This window comes from Pediculus humanus, genomic scaffold (assembly GCF_000006295.1).
Source record: "Pediculus humanus corporis 1103172108067 genomic scaffold, whole genome shotgun sequence".
Taxonomy (NCBI): Eukaryota; Metazoa; Arthropoda; class Insecta; order Psocodea; family Pediculidae; genus Pediculus; species Pediculus humanus.
Window position 1 is genome coordinate 188486 of NW_002987639.1, and position 21146 is coordinate 209631.

At 31.0% G+C, this 21146-nt stretch overlaps 3 protein-coding genes across 3 annotated transcripts; all 3 read left to right on the forward strand.

Moving 5' to 3' along the window:
* Positions 1-2501: 2501 nt before the first annotated feature.
* Positions 2502-9941, forward strand: Phum_PHUM407280 (uncharacterized protein; the record flags this gene model as incomplete). Its single annotated transcript, XM_002428836.1, has 8 exons — positions 2502-2520; positions 2742-2880; positions 3420-3594; positions 3925-4087; positions 4176-4302; positions 4391-4571; positions 5814-8819; positions 9699-9941. 8 exons carry the CDS (start codon positions 2502-2504, stop codon positions 9939-9941), a joined length of 4053 nt encoding a protein of 1350 aa, XP_002428881.1.
* Positions 9942-10184: 243 nt separating this feature from the next.
* On the forward strand, positions 10185-12880 carry Phum_PHUM407290 (uncharacterized protein; the record flags this gene model as incomplete). Its single annotated transcript, XM_002428837.1, has 3 exons — positions 10185-10230; positions 10278-10291; positions 10751-12880. The coding sequence occupies 3 exons, from the start codon at positions 10185-10187 to the stop codon at positions 12878-12880; spliced, it is 2190 nt and encodes a 729-aa protein (XP_002428882.1).
* A 4327-nt stretch (positions 12881-17207) lies between these two features.
* Positions 17208-19033, forward strand: Phum_PHUM407300 (lipoyltransferase 1, putative; the record flags this gene model as incomplete). Its single annotated transcript, XM_002428838.1, has 4 exons — positions 17208-17463; positions 17562-17839; positions 18388-18601; positions 18696-19033. 4 exons carry the CDS (start codon positions 17208-17210, stop codon positions 19031-19033), a joined length of 1086 nt encoding a protein of 361 aa, XP_002428883.1.
* Positions 19034-21146: the final 2113 nt, after the last annotated feature.

Below are 21146 nucleotides of genomic sequence, written 5' to 3' on the forward strand. Positions count from 1 at the left end.
AATTATTTAAAAAAAAAAATTTTTTTTGTCACTCTTTCTAATTGACCTTGTCTGACCTTGATATTTTTCAAAAAGGTGTCGGGGATTCTTTAATCACTTTTTTTTTTTTTATTTAATAAATCCTTTATTTGAATGTTAAATATTTGTGAAAAGAGGTTTTTGTAATGTGTCTGAAAATCGTCGGTTTATATTTAAACGTGTTATTCAATGATTAAACATGTCAGAAGCTACGTCAAACTTGTCAAGAGAAAAAAAAATTTTTTCGTCATCGAATCAAAAAAAAAAAAAAAAGTTTTATGTATTTAATTATTAATTTATTTATTACATATTATCATTATTATTTTATTATTATTATTATTTTTTTTATTTAATTAAATTTTAATCCGGGAAAAATATCACGTTTGTATTTTTTTAACGTTCAATTATTAATTGAAAGTAATTCAAATGTGAAAAAAATATTATTATCATTATCGTGGAATGGCGACGCGCGCGACCGTTAAAAATTTTTTGAATTTTCAAATTTTCGAATGTTTCTTTTTCGTTAAAATCGATCGGGCGGGGGGAAGGGGGGGAATGCGTGAAGGGTTTTTTTTTCCCCGATTTCGTTTCGTTTTAAACTTTTAAATAATGATAATAATAATGATAATAACGCATTTTTAATGGGAAAAAAAGGAAAAAAAAACCGTTCGACAGGCGTTCGCACGTTATTTTACAATCGAACGTGTAACGTTTGTTTGTATGCGTACCAGAATTTTCTTTTTTTTAATAATTTTTTTTTTTTGTTACCGTTATTTAATTAAGCATCCTACGAAATAGAGTAAAGAAAAAGGAAAAAAAATTATTAATAATGATGATGATGATGATGATGATGGCTCACGAATTTTTTTTTTTTTTTTTTCTATTTTGAAATCTCGAATGAGAATCGATGACGTGTGACGTCAGTTGTTGTAATCTTGTAATTGTCGATCGAAATAAGGAAAATGTACGTAATTGATTAATTTTTTTTTTTTTTTTTTTTTTTTTTGGGCGAGTTTTATTGGGGGGAATAAATTAATTTTGGGTCAAAAAAATACTAAATGATAATAATAATGATAATAAATGAGGATGAACAATTTGACACATATAGTAGTCCGAAAAGAAAAAAAAATGGATCGAAAAGTCATCATCGTATTTATTATTATTATTATCGTGTATCGATATTTAAATAAAAAGTTTTAGTTATTTATTATTATTATCATCATCTCCGTCATCGTCATCATCATCATCATCATCGCCGCCATCTTTAAGGTTATTTTAAAAAAAAAATTTATATTTATATATATAAATACTTATTTATAAAGTTAGTTACGGATGAGTCGGATTTTTGTGTTTCGTCCAAATTTTATTTTTCGGTTTGTTCCCTCCTTCCCTCGGGATCCCCTTCCCTCACCCTCTTCCCCCCGACTCACTCCTCATTTTTTTTTTTTTTTTTTTTTTTTTGGAAGTTTAAATTTAAAACAAGATACAATCGTTGATGATGATGATGATGGCGATGGTTTGTTTTGAACGAGTGGAAAATTGTTCGAGACATATTGAAAACCTGTACGATCAGGAATATGATTTTCAATCATGGCGTCGTTGGTCGCTATGAAAAACGTTTTTTTGGGGGAGGGGGGAGAAGGGAGGTCGAGAGCCAATGGATTCGTCAGCGATAAGTTCAAACGCATGTTAATTAAAAAAAAAAAAAAATTTTTCGGATTCGTTTCTGTACCAAAAAAAAAGTCTTTGAAAATTTAATGGGGGGGCGGGGGTGATGTAATTTATAGGATCGTGGGGAGGGGTTTCGACTTGAAAAAAAAAACAAAAATTTTTTTTCAGGTTCGTGTTTTTTTTTACGGCAAGAGAATTCTTCACACGAAATTGTGACAATAAAAATAGTTTAAAGAATTAAAATTGATGGGGTGAAAAAAAAAAAAAAAAAAAATGAACGAGAGAATCAACGAACGAACGTTCAAATCAATAGCGAGAAAGGTGTGGCCCCCGAGGGGGATTGTTTTTTTTTTTTTTTTTTTTTTTTTTTTTTCTACCATTTCAAGAATTTTTCGTGTAACCGACGAAAAAGGAAAAAAAAAATCGTCGTCTTCTTCTCCTAATCTCTCAGACATTTTTTTTTTTAATATTCTTTACTTAAAGATAAAATAGATAATTTTTTTGGTAAAACGTTTCCAATTTTTTTTTTTTCATATTTATTTTAATTTTAAACGGGGAGCCGGTCCCTCTCTCTCTCTCTCTCTCTCTCTCGTTGATTTGTTCAAGTGAGAACGTTGAATAATTTTCGATCTTTAATCATTTATTTCTCTCTCTATATACACGCGTGTAATTTGGGTAGGTAAAAATAGAAAGAGAAAAAAAAAAGTGGAACGGAGCCCCCCTCCCCACTTCGTTAAATATTTCAAATTGAACGAAACAACCGACTTTGGAATTCGATTTAATTTAATAAAAATTTTTTTTCTGGTTCGACGATGAATTTTGTTTCTACAGGTTTTTTTTTTTTTTTTAATAGTACTTGATTTCTTCCCCTCCCCCTCCCTCCCCCTCTCCCTCTCTCTTTTGAACCTTTTCCTTTTTATTTTGGTTTCACATTTTTTACCCCCGGGCCCAAAACATTTTATTATAATGAAGATCTCTTAAAAATTGTAAAATTGTGTTTAATATTTCTTTTCTTTTCTTTTTTTTTTTTCCTCCCCCCATCGGATCATCAGGAGGTTATGCTTGGGTTACTCTCGCCACCAACGATTCTTATTCGCTGGGAGCTTTGGTTCTTGCCCACTCGCTGAAAAAGTCAAACACTTGTCACAAGTTAGCAGTTTTGATCACGCCAGCAGTGTCGCAACCAATGAGGTATGTATCACACACACACACACACACACGCACCAACGTCAATAAAATGAAATGAAATAATAACTACAGCAGCAGCAGCAGAAACAACAATAATAATAATAATAATAATAATAATAATAAATTTGTTGTTAAAAGATTGCGCAATCTTGCTGATAAAGTTTTCAAACGAGGTTTCAATGCATTCTTCTTCTTCAAAAAAAAAATTTTTTTTTACTTATTCATTCTCACCCCCTCCTCCCCCCCTATTTTAAGTGTCAGAACAATATCTGTGTCAATCTTATTCTATATAATATTTATAATGTTTGTAAAAAAAGAGTAACAAAATATATTTTTTATATGTGTGTCCTATAAAGCTTGGCAGGCATGCGGGCATCATTAATTATTATTATCATCATCAAATCATATTTAATGTTTAATATATATTTTTTTTAAAAAAATGTAGGGATCATAATCAATCAATAAAAAAAATTTATTTTTTATTTTTTTATTTTCAATTAATTGCCAAAGTTTTGTCAAAATGTTTTTTTTTTTTTTTTTAGGGAGCAATTGCAGACTGTTTTTGACGTTGTAAAAACGGTCGATGTTTTGGACTCCAAAGATGAAGCTCATTTGGCTCTTTTACAAAGACCCGAATTAGGAGTTACATTTACAAAAATACACTGCTGGAGGATGACAGAATTTGAAAAATGTGTTTTTTTAGATGCTGATACTCTCGTAAGTAGTAAAAAAAAAAAAAAGGCTCCTCTGAGATTTTTTTCTTTTTTTTTTTTTTTGTAATTTTAACGATGGCTATTGAAAATAATAATGGCTGACTTACTAATTGCGGCACACTGTGACTAGGTCAATGTTTATGTCGTCGTTTGCTAAATTTAAATTTACATTAAAAACTCTCTGAAATGCAAAAAAAAAAAAAAAAAAAAAGAGAAAAAGAAGAAAATTTTTGAATTATCGCCAGAACAAAAAAAAAAAAAAAAATTTTAAGAATAATAAAAACACGTCATTTCTGAAATTTTATGCTAAATTTTTTTTAATATTTTATTGCAGGTCGTGAGAAATTGCGACGAATTATTTGAAAGAGAAGAATTTTCCGCAGCACCTGATGTGAGTTGGCCCGATTGTTTTAATTCGGGAGTTTTCGTATACAAACCCTCCATGGAAACTTTTAACAAACTCCTACAATTTGCCGTGGAAAGGGGAAGTTTTGATGGTAAAAGAGAAATGAAATTTATTAGAATTGTAATCGAGAACCCCCCATTTTTTTTTTTTAAAATTTAACGTACGTTTTTTTTTTTTAGGAGGGGATCAAGGATTGTTAAATCAATTTTTCAGCGATTGGGCAACGGAGGATATAAAAAAACATCTTCCGTTTGTATATAATTTAACAACCGTAGCTGCTTATTCTTACGTGCCAGCGTTTAAACAGTGAGTTTCCTTTTCTTTTTTTTTTTTTGGGGGGAGGGGGGGGGCTCCAAACATAATCAACATGGTGGTGATTTATAAAATGTTTCAGATTCGGTTCGGATACTCGTATTGTTCATTTCATAGGCACGGGAAAACCTTGGCTCCAGCAATTGGATCCGACGACGAAAAAGATAACGCCGACGCCCGGATCGGAGCATTTAACTTCGCTCCTACAAAAATGGTGGGATTTATTTTGCGAGAAAGTTCATCCCAATTTAAACAAAGGATTGGTAAATATTGACAAAAAAATTTTTTTTTTTTTTGTTAACGTGTCAAACCCATAAAAAAAAAAAAAAAAAAAAATCTAACGACATTTAAACTTTGTAAAAATTTTCCGACGATCAATTAGCAGCACACTGCTGATTGTTCATCTGTGACTAAATTTTTAGTTTTAAATGAAAAGCATGAGATTTTTTTTTTTTTTAAAAAAAACCAAATGTACTTATGGTTTCTCTATCGCCATTTTTTTTTTTTTTAAACAGCAATAACATTAATTGAATTATGTATATGGTAAGTTATTACTAATGCTTTAGTTAACAATAAATTATTTGTTTTTTTTTTTTTTTAATTAAAGTTACAACAAAAAAAAAACGCAAAAAAAAAAAAAATAAAACTGAGTAAAATTTCTGTAAAACAATGTTAAAGGGGAAAAAAAAAAAAATTTTTTTAAATTTAACAACAAATACATGCGTTCGTACGTATGTATTTGTAAATGATAAATATTAAATTCTATTTATTTATTTATTTATTTATTAAGAAACCATAAGTATAGATAATAGGGACAGGTAAGAAAAAAAAAAAAAATTTTTTTTTCTTATATTTTTTTTTTTTATTATTTTTATTAATGCTCAAAGTTATCACACCAGATAAAAATTCTTTTATTTATTTATTTATTAATTTCCTTTCATTGCTATAGAAATTTTGCTCAGTTTTTTTCTTGTTTTTTTTTTTTTTTTTTTTTAAATGGCGCAAAAGGCCGAATTTTATTTTAAAAATGCCCAAGTAAAGAATTTTCAACATGGATCCCGTGAGTATTTTTCTTCTACTATTTTTTTTTTTTTGAAAATTTTGTGACACACAAAATATGATTTTGTCATTTATTTTTACTCGTTTGTCACCGATGGATTGATAGTTTTACGTATATTATTTAGTCGTTGTCACGCAATCGCTTAAATGTACCTATTTTTCTTTTTCTATATAACTGGGGGGATATCTTTTGGTATTATCGTTAATATCTTTAGATGAGGATTTATGACGTTTTTTTTTTTTTTTTTTTTTTTTTTTTTATTAGAAATATATAAATTTGTATAAGAAATTTTGACGAGAAAAAAAAAAAAAATTAAACAAGAATTGTCATTTTGAATCCTCGTTTAAAAGTTTTTTTTTTTTTTCAACTTTTATTATTAATCTTCTTATTTCTTCGATTTTTTTTTGTTTTTTTTTTCTTCTTGTGTGTTTGCGTGCATTTTTAGGACGTTGCTAATGGAATGTTGCATCTACCTTTAGAAGCGTGCTCTAATTCTTTTCCTGTTGATTGTAACGATGAATCTCGTAATCGAAATTTTTATGAGCCGCCTGTATCGTACCGAGAAATAAACGATTGCAGACAAATCAATCTTCCCTATCAACCTTTTGTAGTTAAAGGATCCTCTGGAGAATTTTTGAATATCGAGGGTTTTATTAATTCCATCAAACAACAACAACAACAACAACATGAAGAAAACGTTGAGGAAAAAGAGGATGGAAATTTGGATGAACGTGATAAAGAACAACAACAAAATATTGATTCTAATCATTATTATTATCATCATCAAAGTTCCGAAAATCATTACAATGCAGCGGATTCGAACAACAGCGAAAATCACTCGAACGGAGAAACGAATAATAACGAAGAACAAAATAAAGAAAATTTAGAAAATGTTTCATCGAACGCATGGGAGAATGAAAACTACGAGAAAAGTCCTTTTGATTACGACACGTTTTATCCGGACATTATTTGCATCAATAATTATTTGGAGCAAAATATTCTAAAGTACAAACCTTTCGATTTCTGCTACAGAAACGGAAAATATTATTACATCAGTAATAATAATAATAATAAATATAATTTAATTAATTATAATTACTTGGACGACTCTGATGAATTCGAACGAAAAATGTTGCCGAGATTTTTAACCATACCGGAAAATGATAAAAGACAAAGCGGAAACCGAGGGTTTTTTTATAAATTTTGGCAGACGTTCGGTAAAAGGGAAAAAAATAAATTTCCACCCGGTGATGACACTCAATGGAAACCGGAAAACTATTATTACTACAGTTTTTTAAATGATAATAATAAAAAATACTTATTACATAAATCGAAATCGCTGTCGCATTTATCCGTCGGCGAATACTCGAATTTCATTTCGGAAAATCAATCATCGTCATTTGACGTCTCGGATGATAATAAAAAATATTCGATGCCGAAATTGAAACCTCTTTTACCGAGACGTGATTCCTTTCAATCGAATCCGTCCGTTCATCCAAAGGTAACCCATTACACGGAATTCTTGATAAGTTCCGAGTACAAAGACCCGGAAAATTTACCCAAAGACAACGTTGGATTCGTTGAAAATCACATATTGAAACAAAGGGAGTTGAAAAGGAGCAAATCGGATGCCGATATCTTGAATAAATTCGGACCTTTACCGTATGGCTCAACGACTGAAAGAGAAAGAAAACCCGTTGCTGCTCCTGCTGTTGTTGTTGTTAGAAAAAAAGAGCTTCAAAAACACGATTTGCAAATTTACGATATTAAAAATTGCATGCGTCAAATGGGTAACAAACCGAAAATATCAGATGACTCCATCACCACAACAATGAGAAAAAGAAATTTCACGACTCAAAAATCTGCATTACCTAAAAATTCGGGTAATTTTCAAAAGAAAAAATATCCGAGAAAACCTTTGTTCACGCTTGGTGGAGACGATGAAAAAAGAGAAAAATATAAAAAAGACAGTAAAATATGGAAAAAGTTAAAAAAAGAAAGGAAGCACGGAGGAGGGGTAGGAGTAGGAGGAGGAGGATCGTTATCGACTTTTTTCGAATCCAATCAAAACGTGCAAGCTAATAACGTAAATGTTATTTTAGATAGACTTTTCGAATACAGTAAAAATTATTTGCATTATTTCGAAGAAGTTAACAAGAAAAATTGTCGTAAAAGTAAAATCGTAGAAAAAAAATCAGAGTCCGACAAGGAAAGAAAAGAAAATGGTACCTGTGAAAATTTATTAGTGATGACGGAACTGTTAAAAAAATCGGGTAAAGATTCTGCGAAACCGAACATCGAGTTCGACAAAGTGAGTAAAAGCTCAGAAAGGAGTAAGAATAATGAAAATGGCGAATGCCTTACAACTAACGGGGTGGAAAAAAGTGAAACGAATAAAAATGGCGGAACTCACGTGAAAAACGATAAATTTAAAAACTTTAAAAATTACATACAGGGTCAGTTCGAAAGCGCTCAAAAAGGTTTTACCGAAATTTTGGAAATCGCGGATAACGGCGTAAACGAAGATAAAAAACAAAATATTCTTTTCAAAAAAGGAAAAACAAACGAAAATGTCAGGTTGATTTCTTACAGGAACGCTCTGTGTTGTAAGGGAAAAGACCAAGAGGAATCCGTCGACGTCAGCGACGACGAAATTAAATTCACGGCAGAAACTTTTCCAGTGACTCCACTTCCGTTGACCAATGGACGGTTCAATCCTATGGAAGAAATGTTAAGTGAATACGATTATGAAATCTCGGGTGCTTTACGAGCATCGTCTTCAAAGAGTCCGACAAAACTTGGAAAAGGGAAACGAAATGGGGAAATTACAGAAGACAAGAACAACGACGTTAAGAAAAATGGTTTCGAGAAGAAGGTGGAAAATTCCGACAATTATCGAAAGGTTAACGGTGATGTTAACCGTGGGAACAAACATACGAAAACGATCAACGGAATCGATGCTGTGGAAAATTCCATAATCGACCGTAATCACATCGTAAACGTCGAAGAAAATCAAAATAAGAAGAAAACATGGAACGTTGGATACAAATCAGAAAAGTCTGGAAAATTTCACGTCAATAAGGTTGAATCCGCTGCTAATGTTAAACGAACGTCTTCGAAATCCGTTACGACGAACGGACCGTTAGGGAAAAATTGTCATTTCAAAAAAGGAATTAATAATAAATTCGAAATATTATCAATGGATTCTCCAGAGGGAACCGTTAACTTTACAAAAGGTAAAACCCATACCGGTAGGAAAGGACCTAGAAAACCTGGTAAAAATTTGCTTGCAACCACGACTAACAGAATCGCCGACGATATTTCGCAAAATGACGAGAGTAATGGCAACGATTTAAAAGGTGGAAATAATCGTTTGGAGGAGGATTCGAATTTTGACGTAAGTATTTCAAATTTAAGGAACAACAGGAGAGCCGGTGACGTCAGAAGTAAGGTTGCTTCGGTCTTGTGCGCCTCATTCATTTTGTTTTTTTTTTTTTTTTTTTTTTTTAATTAAAAAAGAAACACATCTCGGAAACCATCCATTTTTATATAAATATTTCTTTTAGGTGAGAAATTTGATTCTTCTCGGTTGTCTCCTTTGCGAATTTTTTTATTTTTGTTTTACAAATTTGGATTTACTTACCGAATGAATAATAATATATATATATATATATAAACAAACGAAAACACACAATTTCCGGTAATGAAGGGTAAATTTTATTTAAACAGTTGATTGTTCATTTCCGGTTGCTTTTTATTTATTTATTTATTTTGCATTCTTGGTGAGAGTTTTTAGAAAAGAAAAAAAATGGGCGCTCGTGTTGTTTGTAGAAATTTTTTTTTTTTGGGTGTTGGTAGTGTGAAAAAGTAATGCTCGGCTTGACCAAGTTTTAAATTCTGGGAAAAATGTAGGGAAAATTTTAATTTAGGGAATTTAATTCGATTGCCCGAGGGATGAATGGGGTTTTCTTATTGATTTTTATCAAGAGGCGACAGTAAACGATAGCAAAACAGGGAAAAGGTCGGTAATTGCATTTCCTTTTTTTTTTTTTTTTTTTTTTTTTTTTTTTTTTTTGAAATGTGTGTTGTGTGTGCTTAGCTTAGCTTTGATTAGTATGATGATAAATTGCTTGCATTTTTAGACAGCTTCTTTGTTGTCTCACGAGCATGAAGTTTTTTATTTTTTTAAAAAATTTTTTAAACCGATTTTAACATTGTAAAATAATTATAATAATAATAATAATAATAATAAAAAAGTTTAATTTCGGGAGTACGTGTGGGAATTTTCCCGGACGAAAAGACGACTAATATAATTTCGTATGTTTTACAGTCTGGAATAGCCGGTGCCATCGCTCAACTCAGTCTTGAATCCGGCGGAGATTCCAATTCGACCGCAGCAGCTTCATCCGCACATCAGGAATACATAAGACGTCAAAATTGGGAAACCGGAAACATGGATTACATGGGAAAGGATTCATTTGATAATATTTGGTCTAAAATTTGTCAGACAATCGAAGATAAGGTAAAGGTTCAAATAAAAAAAAAAGTTATTTATAATAATAATAAAAAGTAAACTGGAAAGGAAAGGAAAGGAAAGAAAAGGGAAAAAAAGAAAGAAAGAAAGAAAGAAAGAAAAAGGAAAACGCAATTTTAAAATGTCATTTTGATTTATTAATTCGCGAGCTCTCGCTAATCATTGCGAAATCGTAATAGCTATAATAATAATAATAATCGTCTTCTTCGTCTCCTTCTTCTAACGCCTCGTTTTAAATGTTTTGCCTTTGCTCTTAATGAATAATCATTAAAGTTAATGATAATGATAATAATCGCCAAGTTTACAACGACAAAAAAAAGTTCAAAAAGTTAATCAGTAATATTATTATTATTATTATTATTATTATTATTTTAGATTTTCGGTTAACGGTTTAGTTTAGTTTAATTGGTAAATCGTGTAGAAGAAAATTTTTGATAATAACCACCGCATGAGAGGTTTTTTTTTTTTGTGTGTGAGCGTTTTTTTTTTTTGTTGAGTTGCACTATTTTGTTTTTCAGGCACAACCTTCGAAACCTCGCGAAGAATAATAATTATTATTATTTAAAGGTAATTTTTAAAAATCATATATAATAATTATATACACATACACACACACACACGCTCCTGCTTTTTTGCATCATCATTATCATTATTATTATTATTTTCAAATGGTGCTATTTTAAATATAAAAAATTAATTTGTTTTAAAATCAATGTAGGTTTATTATAAATAGCATCAGTAGTTTAAACCGCTTTAGCAAAGTTCATGTTTCAAACAAAATAAAAAAAAAAAAAAAGGTTTGATTTTAATTTTATAATTTTTTTTTTTTTTTTTTTAATAATTTTCAGGCATTAAGAGATGAGATGGAAAATTCAATGGGAAACGTAGATGTGAATTCGAAAAAATCCGACTCAAATGAATCAGTTGTTGTTAAAACTGAAAACGAAATTAATGGAATCAAAATTGAAAATTTACCTCCTTGCTTGATCGAAAGCAAAGAAAAATCATTAAACGAGCCAAATCATCAATCGAAAACATGCGAAAATGGGAAAACGGTCGAAAGTCACGTGACGAGCGATCTCGCGAATCTCTCGGGAAAAACATCCGCGTCACGTGATGATGACGTGTCTAACAACAAGGCAACTTCGGCACCTGTTCAACCGGAATCGAATGTTGTGCCGGAAGCAACTGGAACCACTTCTCAAAGTGGACCCGGCTGTGTCCAACCTGCTCCTCCGGTTTCTCAATCGTCTCCTAATTTTCCACAGCAAGTGTCCATTATAAAAACTCCACCCACTCCGGATGCATTAGCGGAAGGTGATAAAAATAATTTTGAAAATGACAATAGCGAAGAAAAGGTTGAAAGTGTCTGTGATAGCGATAAACCAAAAAATGATCAAACCATTACTTCTCCTCCTGCAACTCCGGATACGAGCGCCGTCGTGCCTTACTGTGATGTATTTCAACAAGTTAAAACAGGTGGAAAACACGAAGACAATCATCCGACCCCCGCAGAACACAGGAAAAACGTTGAAGAAACAATTAAAAAACAAACGGAAGCAAAATCACCTCAGTTTCCTCCGATACCCTTGCCGGAAAGTCCGACAAAAGTCGTTACGGATTGTTTTGCGATGTCTACTGCTGTCGACTCGTCGAGCAAGGGAGAAATGGAAAACGAAGAACCCTGTCAGAAAACATCTCGATCAAACTCGATTAAAGAAGAGGGAAAGTCAAAAAAGGGAATGATATCTAAAATATTGGAAATCGTGGGAGTGAGTCCGAAAGATAAAAAAGAAGATGAAAACGGGACGCCCACGACGGTTTTCTACGACGCACCGCAACAAGAGGAACAAAAGGGAAATAAAAAAAACTCGAATAAAAAACAGGACAAAGGAAAAAAAGAAACGGACAATGGTTCCCAAAAATCCCAAGTCAAATTACCCGAATCGGAAAAATCGAATAAGAATGGAGAAGATTCGTCGGGAAGCAATTCGAGCGAACAGCAAGAGCAACAAAAGCCGGGTAAAAAAAATTCGAAGAAAAATAAAGGAAAGGGATCTAAAGTCCCGGAGGAAACAGCGGAGAAAAAGGAGTGTCCGTCGGTGGAAAAACTCGAAGGTGAAAAAAAATCAATGAATGAGAAAAAGGTAGACGATGTGAAACCGAAAATCCCGCAAACAGCACCCGTTTCAAAAGATGATAGTCAAAAAAAAAACTTGGTGGAAAGTAAAATAATGGATGAAATAGATACGATATTAGACAAAGCAAAATCAGTGGTTCAAAGTCAACTGGAAGAACAGGGTATCCTCGGCACTCAATCTTCCGGACAAGAAGTCGGGAGCTTGATGGCGGCACCAAAAGAAGAAACCAAAGTCGACGAGCAGATGCAAAAGGACAACAAAAGTTCTTCTCAACAACAAGACAAACAAAAACAAGGCGGCGAGTCGAAACAAAAAAAACAAGATTCGCGGAAACAAGGAGCACCTGCACCACCTCAGCCCATTCCGACGGGCGACAATACGGTGGAATGCGAAGAGTTGAAAGTAACAAGCGAAGAAGACAGAAAGAAAAACAAATCGCAACAACAGCCATCTTCGAAATTGTCCGATCAAATTTTGAAAGCGATTCCACCGCCCCGAAGGAAAGCGATATCGGAATCTAAAGCAGAAGCGGAAACGGAAACTGCAACTTCCGCTTCGAAATCAATGCCGAACACTCCCGTCGCCCCAACAACAACAACAACAACAGCGGAATCGAAGGGCCAAGAAGAAACGAGGAGCTCGCCGGAAGAAACGACATCATCCGATCAACAATCCGCTACCGAACCCCAACAGAAAGGAGGTTCAAAAGGAAAACAAACGAGTGGTCCCGTACCGCCGCCTAGAAATCGATCTAAACCCGGGCCGCAGCAACAACAGCAAAATCAAGGTCATCATAATAATCAAAAAGGAAAACAACATGGCTCGCATAAAAAGTAATTTTTTAATCAAATTTTGTTCGCTCCCGATGTTGCCGCCGCCGTTCTTTTCTATTTCGAGAGAAAATTTGACTGAAAACAAATAATAATAATAATGATAATAATTTATTACTCTCCTTTCCCCCTTCGTGTTTCATCCCCCTTTCCCTATTTATCTTTTCCTCCTCTTTTATCGCGCTCTAGTCGTATTTCTTCGCACGCGAGAGAGAAGGAGAGAGAGAGAGACAGTCTATGTAAAAAAAAAAAAAAGTGCCTTAACACAATAATGATGATAATAATAATAATAATGAAATTGTTACTTAAAAAAAAGGGAAAAAAATTGTTTTAATGATTAATATGTTATTTTAACACGTTAAATGATTTTTGGTTTTTAATTTTATTTAATATTTATTTTTAATATATACATACATACATATATATATTTTCGTATTGTTTTTAATGTAAAATGAATTATTGATTTATGCTATGATTATACGAAATGAGATTTATTTGAGCTCTTTTTACGATTTATACATGTGTTACTATTGTTTTTTTTTTTTTATATATATTAAATAAATTACGTTTAATATTTATTTTATTATAATAATAATAATAATGAAAATAATTTTTTGTTTTATTTTTCTCCAGTGAAACACATTTTGCCGGAGACCTGGAATTTTGTGTTTGTTTTTGTTTTTCAAAAGGAAATTATTCGTTAAGGAAAAAAAAAGGAAATTATTTTCGCTTGTTTGACAACGACGACGATGACCTTGATTTATATTTATAATTAATTATTATTATTATTATTATTATTAATAATTTTATAAAAGCGAGAGTTTTTTTTTCCGGTGTGTTCGTGCGCGTGTGTGTTATCAAAAGTTCTCGGGTCACGTTCGACGTGAAAAGATTATCCGCGAAATGCCTCAAACTTGGTCGCCTATAAGCACCCATACTAAAGTTTTCTCCCTGTGTGCTATCAATATTAATTATTATTATCATTATTACTAGTATTAATAGTATTAGTATTATTATTATTATTAGTTTTTAATGTCGATAAATTTTCACTTACTTGTATTCCTTATATTCCAGGTTACTTACCATCATCCTGATCCCTTAGGAATGAAAATACCCGATGAATGATGAATAACATAAATAGTAACGAATTATTGCAAGTCTTCCTGTAATCCCGGACGGGACTCCTGTACTAACAAAGATGAAGAGACAAAAAACGGGATGATGACGAAACGAAACGAGGTAAAACATTACCGTAATTTCTCTCTCTCTCTCTCTCTCTTTCTCTCTTTCTCTTCACCTAATTTGTGTCCTAATTAATAAAATTCATTACCCCCCCCTCTCTCTCTCTCTCTCTCTCTCTCTCTCTCTCTCTCTCTCTCTCTCTCTCTCTCTCTCTCTCTCTCTCTCTCTCTCTCTCTCTCTTTCTCTCTTTCTCTTCACCTAATTTGTGTCCTAATTAATTATTTATCAATTTCCCATCACCCTTTTCTCCTCATCCTCCTCTTCCTACTTCTTTCTTCTCTCTTTTCTTCTCTTTCCCCCTCTTGCGAGTAAATATAAATTAATTTTAATTACGTAACAAACAAACAATGTTTGCAGATTTAAAAAAAAAATTGCGACCGACTGACATAGTTTTCTTTTCTTCCCCTTTTTTCGTTCGAATCTTTGTCTTCTTTGTCTTTTATTCTAAAGGTGGTAGATGAAAAATTTTCACACGGGGGGAGTTAAAATTGTTCATCCGTAACGAAACGAACCACCATCGAAAAAAAAAAAATTAGACAAATGGTGACATGATGATGACCTTTCGGGATTAAAAATTATTATTAACATTTTATAATTTATTACTCGACGATTCCCGAATTCTACGAAAAAAAAAAAAAAAAAAAAAAATTGCTGAGCTTTGGGATTGTTTCATAAAAAAAAAGGGGGGGGAAAATTGTCGAAATCCTGCATCCGGTGGGGATGGGGGCGAAGGGTAGAACAAGCAATGCTTCGTTTTGTACTATCATTTCAATTTTTAACATCTCCTCTCTCTCTCTTTTTCTCTCTCTCTGACACACACACACACGCATATTCGCAAACTTTTAGCGAAAATAAAAATGGCGACAAATTTACGATTCGTTTGACCCGAAAAAAAAAAAAAATTTGATTTATTTTAAATTAAAAACTATTTATAAATTTTTATACTCGCGTCAACCTGAAAACGTCAGAAAGACAAAAAAAGTCACGTGATTCGCGTTTCTCTCTTTTCCATCCTTGTTGGTTGACTACACGTCCGCCCCCCCCCCTTCCGTCTATTCTATCAACTATCCATCCAGACCTAGTTTACCGACTAAATAAAAAAAAAAAAAAAAAAAAATTTACAGGATTTTATTATGATGTTATTGTTGTCGGTTGCAAACGCAGACAAATACAAAAATGCCGGAAAGAAAACAAAACAAAAAAAAAAAAAGGAAAAAGTAAAATAAAACGACGACGTCCTTCGAAAAAATTCGATTTGACAAGTAAAATAATAAAACGAAAAAAAAAAAAAAAAAAAATTTTAAACACACTTTTCCCGATCATTATTTCAACCATTTTAAAATGTTTAGCAATCGTACGAGACCTTTTTTCGCGTAAAAATGTTTTTTTATTATAAAAGGTCTTTTCGTTGTATAGAATTCAATCAGTCGTTAGTTGGATTTCGTACGTGACGTTCGACGACCGTTACTTTTTTTTAAAATTTAAATTTAAACGAATATTTTTACTTTTTTTTTTTTTTAAAACAGTTTTATAATTTTAAAAGTTTTTTTTTAAAAAGAAAAACATTTAAGTGATTTAAAAAAATTTTTTTTTTTTTTTTTCAAGCCGGGAAATATTTTTTTGAAAATTACCACATCGAGAGTTATGCGCAAAGACTGTAAAGATTGTTTAGGTCTTAGAAGGTGAGTTTTTTCAATTTTTTTTAAAATCTTTTTTTTTTTAAAAGGGAAAAATGTAAGAAAGATAATCGCCATATTGTTTTTTTTAATAAAAAATTTCATTAATCCATCTCTCGTAAGGTAAACATGAAATGCATTAAATGCATTAGAATAATGGAAAAAAAAAACCGTTAGAGAACATTCTAGAATCAAACGATCAATCTTCATTTTTCCCCGAATCGAATCGAATCGGAAAAAAAAACGACATTTTCATAACGTTTTTAAAATAAAATTATTACTGATAAAAATCCTTGCTTGAATGATGATTGTGAAACCAAATTTCAAATCGTTAAATTAAAATTATCTTTTTTTACAATCTCACAATCGCCGCCGCCGCCGCCGCCATGTTGTTTTTTTCCTTCTTTATCTTTTCGAACGAGAATTAAACGAGCCACACAAAGTTTGTTCGTTCGTTTGACGATTTTTTTTTTTTTTTTTTTTTTTCGTCCTTGACTTTATAAAAATAAAAATTTGTGGACTTCACCCTCATCGTAGATTTTTTTTTTTTTTTTTTATATAGAAATTAATTTTCGATTAGATTTGAAATGGTGACCCTTGGTCTTTGTTATATAAAAAAAAAAAAAAATTTTTTTTATCGTTTGAAAAAAGCGAGAATTTTCGTTTTAAAATAATAATCATAATGTAAATGAAATGATCGTCCTTCCCCTCGAACATTCTCGAAAATTCTTTTTTTTTTTTTTTATTAATTTTGATGTTTTTTCTATTTTTGTATAGGAGAACTTCAACTTTGCATCAAACTTGGAAGTGGTTACATCAAACAATTGCCCTTCACGACCATTTAATCAAGCTTATAAGTAGCTCAACTTCGAAAATCGATCAATTTTCATTTTAGGAAAACAAATAAATAAAATTTCTATAAAAACATTTTTAAAAAAAAACTTGATTGACATTTAATTAAATAATAATTGTGCGGCTTCATATTAAAAAATTAAATAAAAACTTTCGCGCCAAAAAAAAAAAAAAAAATACGTAGAAAACGACGACTGACTATCTACTTACTCTTGGCAACAAAATAAAAACTTTTTATTAAAAGAAGAAAAATTTGCCGGAATAAAAATTATTTCGTAATAAAAAACGCGTAGGTAATTAAAAAAAAATTTACGCCATATTTGTAATAATAATAATAATAAAACGCGATTTTATTATTTTTTTTCGAGAAAGAGAAAGAAAGGGAAAAAAATTCGAATCAAAAAGTTTTTAATTTGATTAACGTAGACAATGGCATTCGCGTTGTGTATTAAAAACGTATCGAAGATTGAATGCATCAATCGTTTGAACCGTTTTTTTTTTACAAGTAAAAAAAAAAATGGTACCCGCGACATTTTTACTAGGAATATATCGACGGAGAAAAAAATGAAATCGGGAATAACGAAAAACGAAGATGAAATATTAAAATCCGTATTCGTATCACAATCTAATAATATTTTCACTAACCTCGCCATTGAAGATTGGCTTTATAGAAACACGGATTTTAACAGGCATCACGTTCTTTTAATTTGGAGAAATTGTCCGACCGTTGTCGTCGGACGACATCAAAATCCTTGGCTCGAATCGAACATGGGGTATTTGGCTGAAAATGGTATCGATGTGGCAAGGAGAAATAGCGGAGGTGAGAAATTATGAGATGAAGAGGAAGCCATTTTGTTATATGCCATTTTGAGCAACCTGTTTTCAATTGTTTTTTTTAATTGATTTAACTTGTTACAGGTGGCACGGTTTATCACGATACGGGTAATCTTAATTTGAGCTTTTTCACACCGAGAGAAAGATACAATAGAAAACACAATCTGCAAATAATAACTCGTGCTTTGAAAAAAGAATGGGATTTGAATGTTGATATAACGGACAAGGATGATTTGATTTTGGATAATCGCAAAGTGTCTGGAACGGCGAGTAAATTGGGAAGACCGAACGCTTATCATCATTGCACCCTTTTAATCAATGCCAACAAATTGAATTTGAAACAAAGTTTGAATGCGAACAGAGTAAGTAAGGTTTCATTTTTTCATCGATTTGCTAATCAAAATGTTGATAAATCAGTGACGGATTCAGACAAAATCGTTATTAAATTGATATTCATGTTCAAACACACACACACACACACACAAAAACCTATAACCCCGATGACAGAATTTTATCTTGATTATATGTTGCATAACATTTTATAAATTTAATTGCATGTATGTGACATGTTATGAATGTAAGAGAGAGGTTAATCACCCAAAATGTCTCTTTTGCAAATATTTTTAACATGAAGTGATTGTTTTAAGGCAAACACAGTCAGTGAAGGATATTAGTTCAATCAACTTTAAGGAACATTCGATAAAAACTAAAGTCCTTATCAATTTCATTAAATATTTGTAATTATTGTCTTTATCGAATTGATGAATTATTTCATATCATTATCATTATTATTTATAAACAATTTAATTAAATTAAAAAAAAAAAAAAAAATTAATTTTTGTAATCCGACTGCTCATTGCCATGTTGAATATTATTAATATAAGTATTATTATTATTATTACTGTTACAGGATGGATTTGAAACGAATGCAACCAAAAGTGTGCCTTCACACACGAAAAATTTAGCTGATAATAATGATAATATAAATTTTGAACGTTTGCTTAATGCAATCGGTTGGGAATATTTGAGAACAACAGCTCTCACTCTTGAAGATGGTGGAAATGAATTGATAGGGAAACAAAGGGGATTTCAACTCATCAATCCTACAGATCAATGGTTTCCTGGTAAGTTTTTTCATTTCATTATTATTATTATTATTAATATCACTCGTGGTTTCATTATCATTATCATACATACGGTTATCATTTTGCATTGCAGGTTTGGATAAAATAAGAGATGAATTTACAAGTTGGGAATGGAGGTTTGGTAAAACGCCCAAATTCACGGTTACAAAATCATTTCCCATATTTGACGATCCAGCTGAGAAAGTAAACGGTCACAATTTGAAAGTGACTCTCAAAGTTGAAAAAGGAATGATAGCGGACGTGTCGTATCAATTGCCGGAAAACAAAACGGGTTCCGTTTCCCCCTGCTGTCGCGACCTTCTATCAAATTTGTATGGGAAAAAATTTTCATCACAAACGTTCGATTTGATTGAAAAATCATTGAGTTTCGACGAGAAAAAAGAAAATATGAAAACGGCTTTGAGAGCATGATGGGAACAAGAGAAGGCTCGACGGGAAGATGTCCCATTTGAATTTGTTACTCCCGTCTGCTCGGAGTCGGAAAAAGACGAGGAATTTTCCGACATTGTTAATAAAATACGATTTGAATTTCAATCGTCGAATGATTCTCCTTCTTACAACTTGGAACGTTTAAAATCCTAGTGTCGACCTCTTGCGGAAATGAAAATAAATAGCCGAAGAAAGGGTGGGAGGGAGAGAGAGAGAGAGAGAGGGAGGAGCATGAATAAAAGTCAGGTTCACCAACACAACAAATTTTTAAAAATTACCTGGAATTCATCTTTTTTTTTTTTTTATTTGTTTCGTTGCAAACATTCACGACTCCAGGAAAGATAATTTTGCTTACGTCACACAAATTCAAATTTAACGGTTTTCCCCGCCCACCTCTCCTTTTCCCTCCCCTTCGATCGTTTTCTCCACATTTTCTTTCTCTCGTGAAATTTATACCATCTTTCTCTCACGTCGAAGCCTTCTTAATAAAATTTCATTTATTATTAATTATTTTTTTTTTTAATTAGAAGTAAGAAAATAATAATAATAATAATAATTGCTCAAAGCGTACGGGAAACCATTTTTTAAACGCGCAATGACGCGTTTGCTATTTTATGTACATAAAATATATATGTATATATACATACACACACATAATAATAATATTTACTATGTTATTATATTATTATTGTTATTATAACGATAATAATAATAATAATTTTAGGGGTGAAAAAATCATAAAAAATATTTTAAAAAATTAGTCGAAAAAATTATGTATATTGGTGATTGTATTTATTTTAATTGTTGGGTTATAGGGGATGTTTCGCCCTATATTATATATATTATAATTTATATATATATACATACGTCGTCGTATATTACGAATTAATTTTTATTTTGTCATTTTTTTCTTCTTACGCATATATATAGTCGTGACGTAGTTGATAAAATGTAAAAAAAAAAAAAAAAGAGGCTTTTTTTATCTTTGGTTTTTATTATTATTATTATTATTATTATTATTTATATTTTATTGTTGGTTTGTAATTAAGTTTATGATGATAATTGAAGGAGGAGGAGGAGGAGAAGAAGAAGAAGAAGATGAAAGAAAATTTATATTTATTTTTTATTTTTATTTAATTTAATTTAATTTTTTTTTTTTTTTTTTTTTTTAGTTGCCAAGAATATAATCATATCATTTATTTTATTTTATTTTATTAATTTTAATTATATAATTTAATTTTTAATTTTTTTTACTTTTTCTTTTTTTTTTTGTTTTTCTTTTCTTTTCTTTTCTTTCTTTTCTTTTTTCTTTTTTTTTTTTTTTTTTACTTTCCTTTCTTCGTACGCGTTAAATTTAATTTTTTTAGTATTTTAATTTACATGTATAAAAAAAAAATAATAATAATAATAATAAAAGGGGGAAAAAAAATTTGGGTTAAAAAGTGCCTTTATTATCATTATTATTATTATTATTATTATTGTTATTATTATTAGTTTAATAATACGTTAATTATGTACATATGTATATTTTTTTATAACATTGTAATTTTTTTTTTATATTTTTGTAACGTAATGTTAAGTTTATTATTATTGTTATTATTATTGTTGTTAAGTGGAAAGTGGTGACGTGCGCGCGCTCAAACGATTGTTTTTTTTTTTTTTTTTTGAAAAATAATTTATGAGGGATTAGGTACGATATGGAAAAGTACGAGGTAGGTAAAATTATTATTATTATTTTTTTTTTCTCTATGAAAAAGTTTCTTTTTTTTAAACAAAATTTTCCAGTATTTGTTCCAGGTGGATTTGTTCCTTCAGGAATAATCCAAATATGCAAATAAAACCTGTAAGAATTGTTTTAAGAATTTTCCCGGAATGGATGGGAACTAAACTGGACTCCGGTGTGATAAGAACATCAAGCAACCGGGAGTAACCGGGATTAAGGACGAAGAAGGAATAAAATAAAAAGTTAGTATTAAATTTAAATAACGTTTTTTTCTCCAGGAATTTTTTTTTTTTTTTTTTTGATGACGTAACGCAAATCTCACATGCGTATATTTAATGATAATGATAATAATTGGTCCGATAAATTCAATTT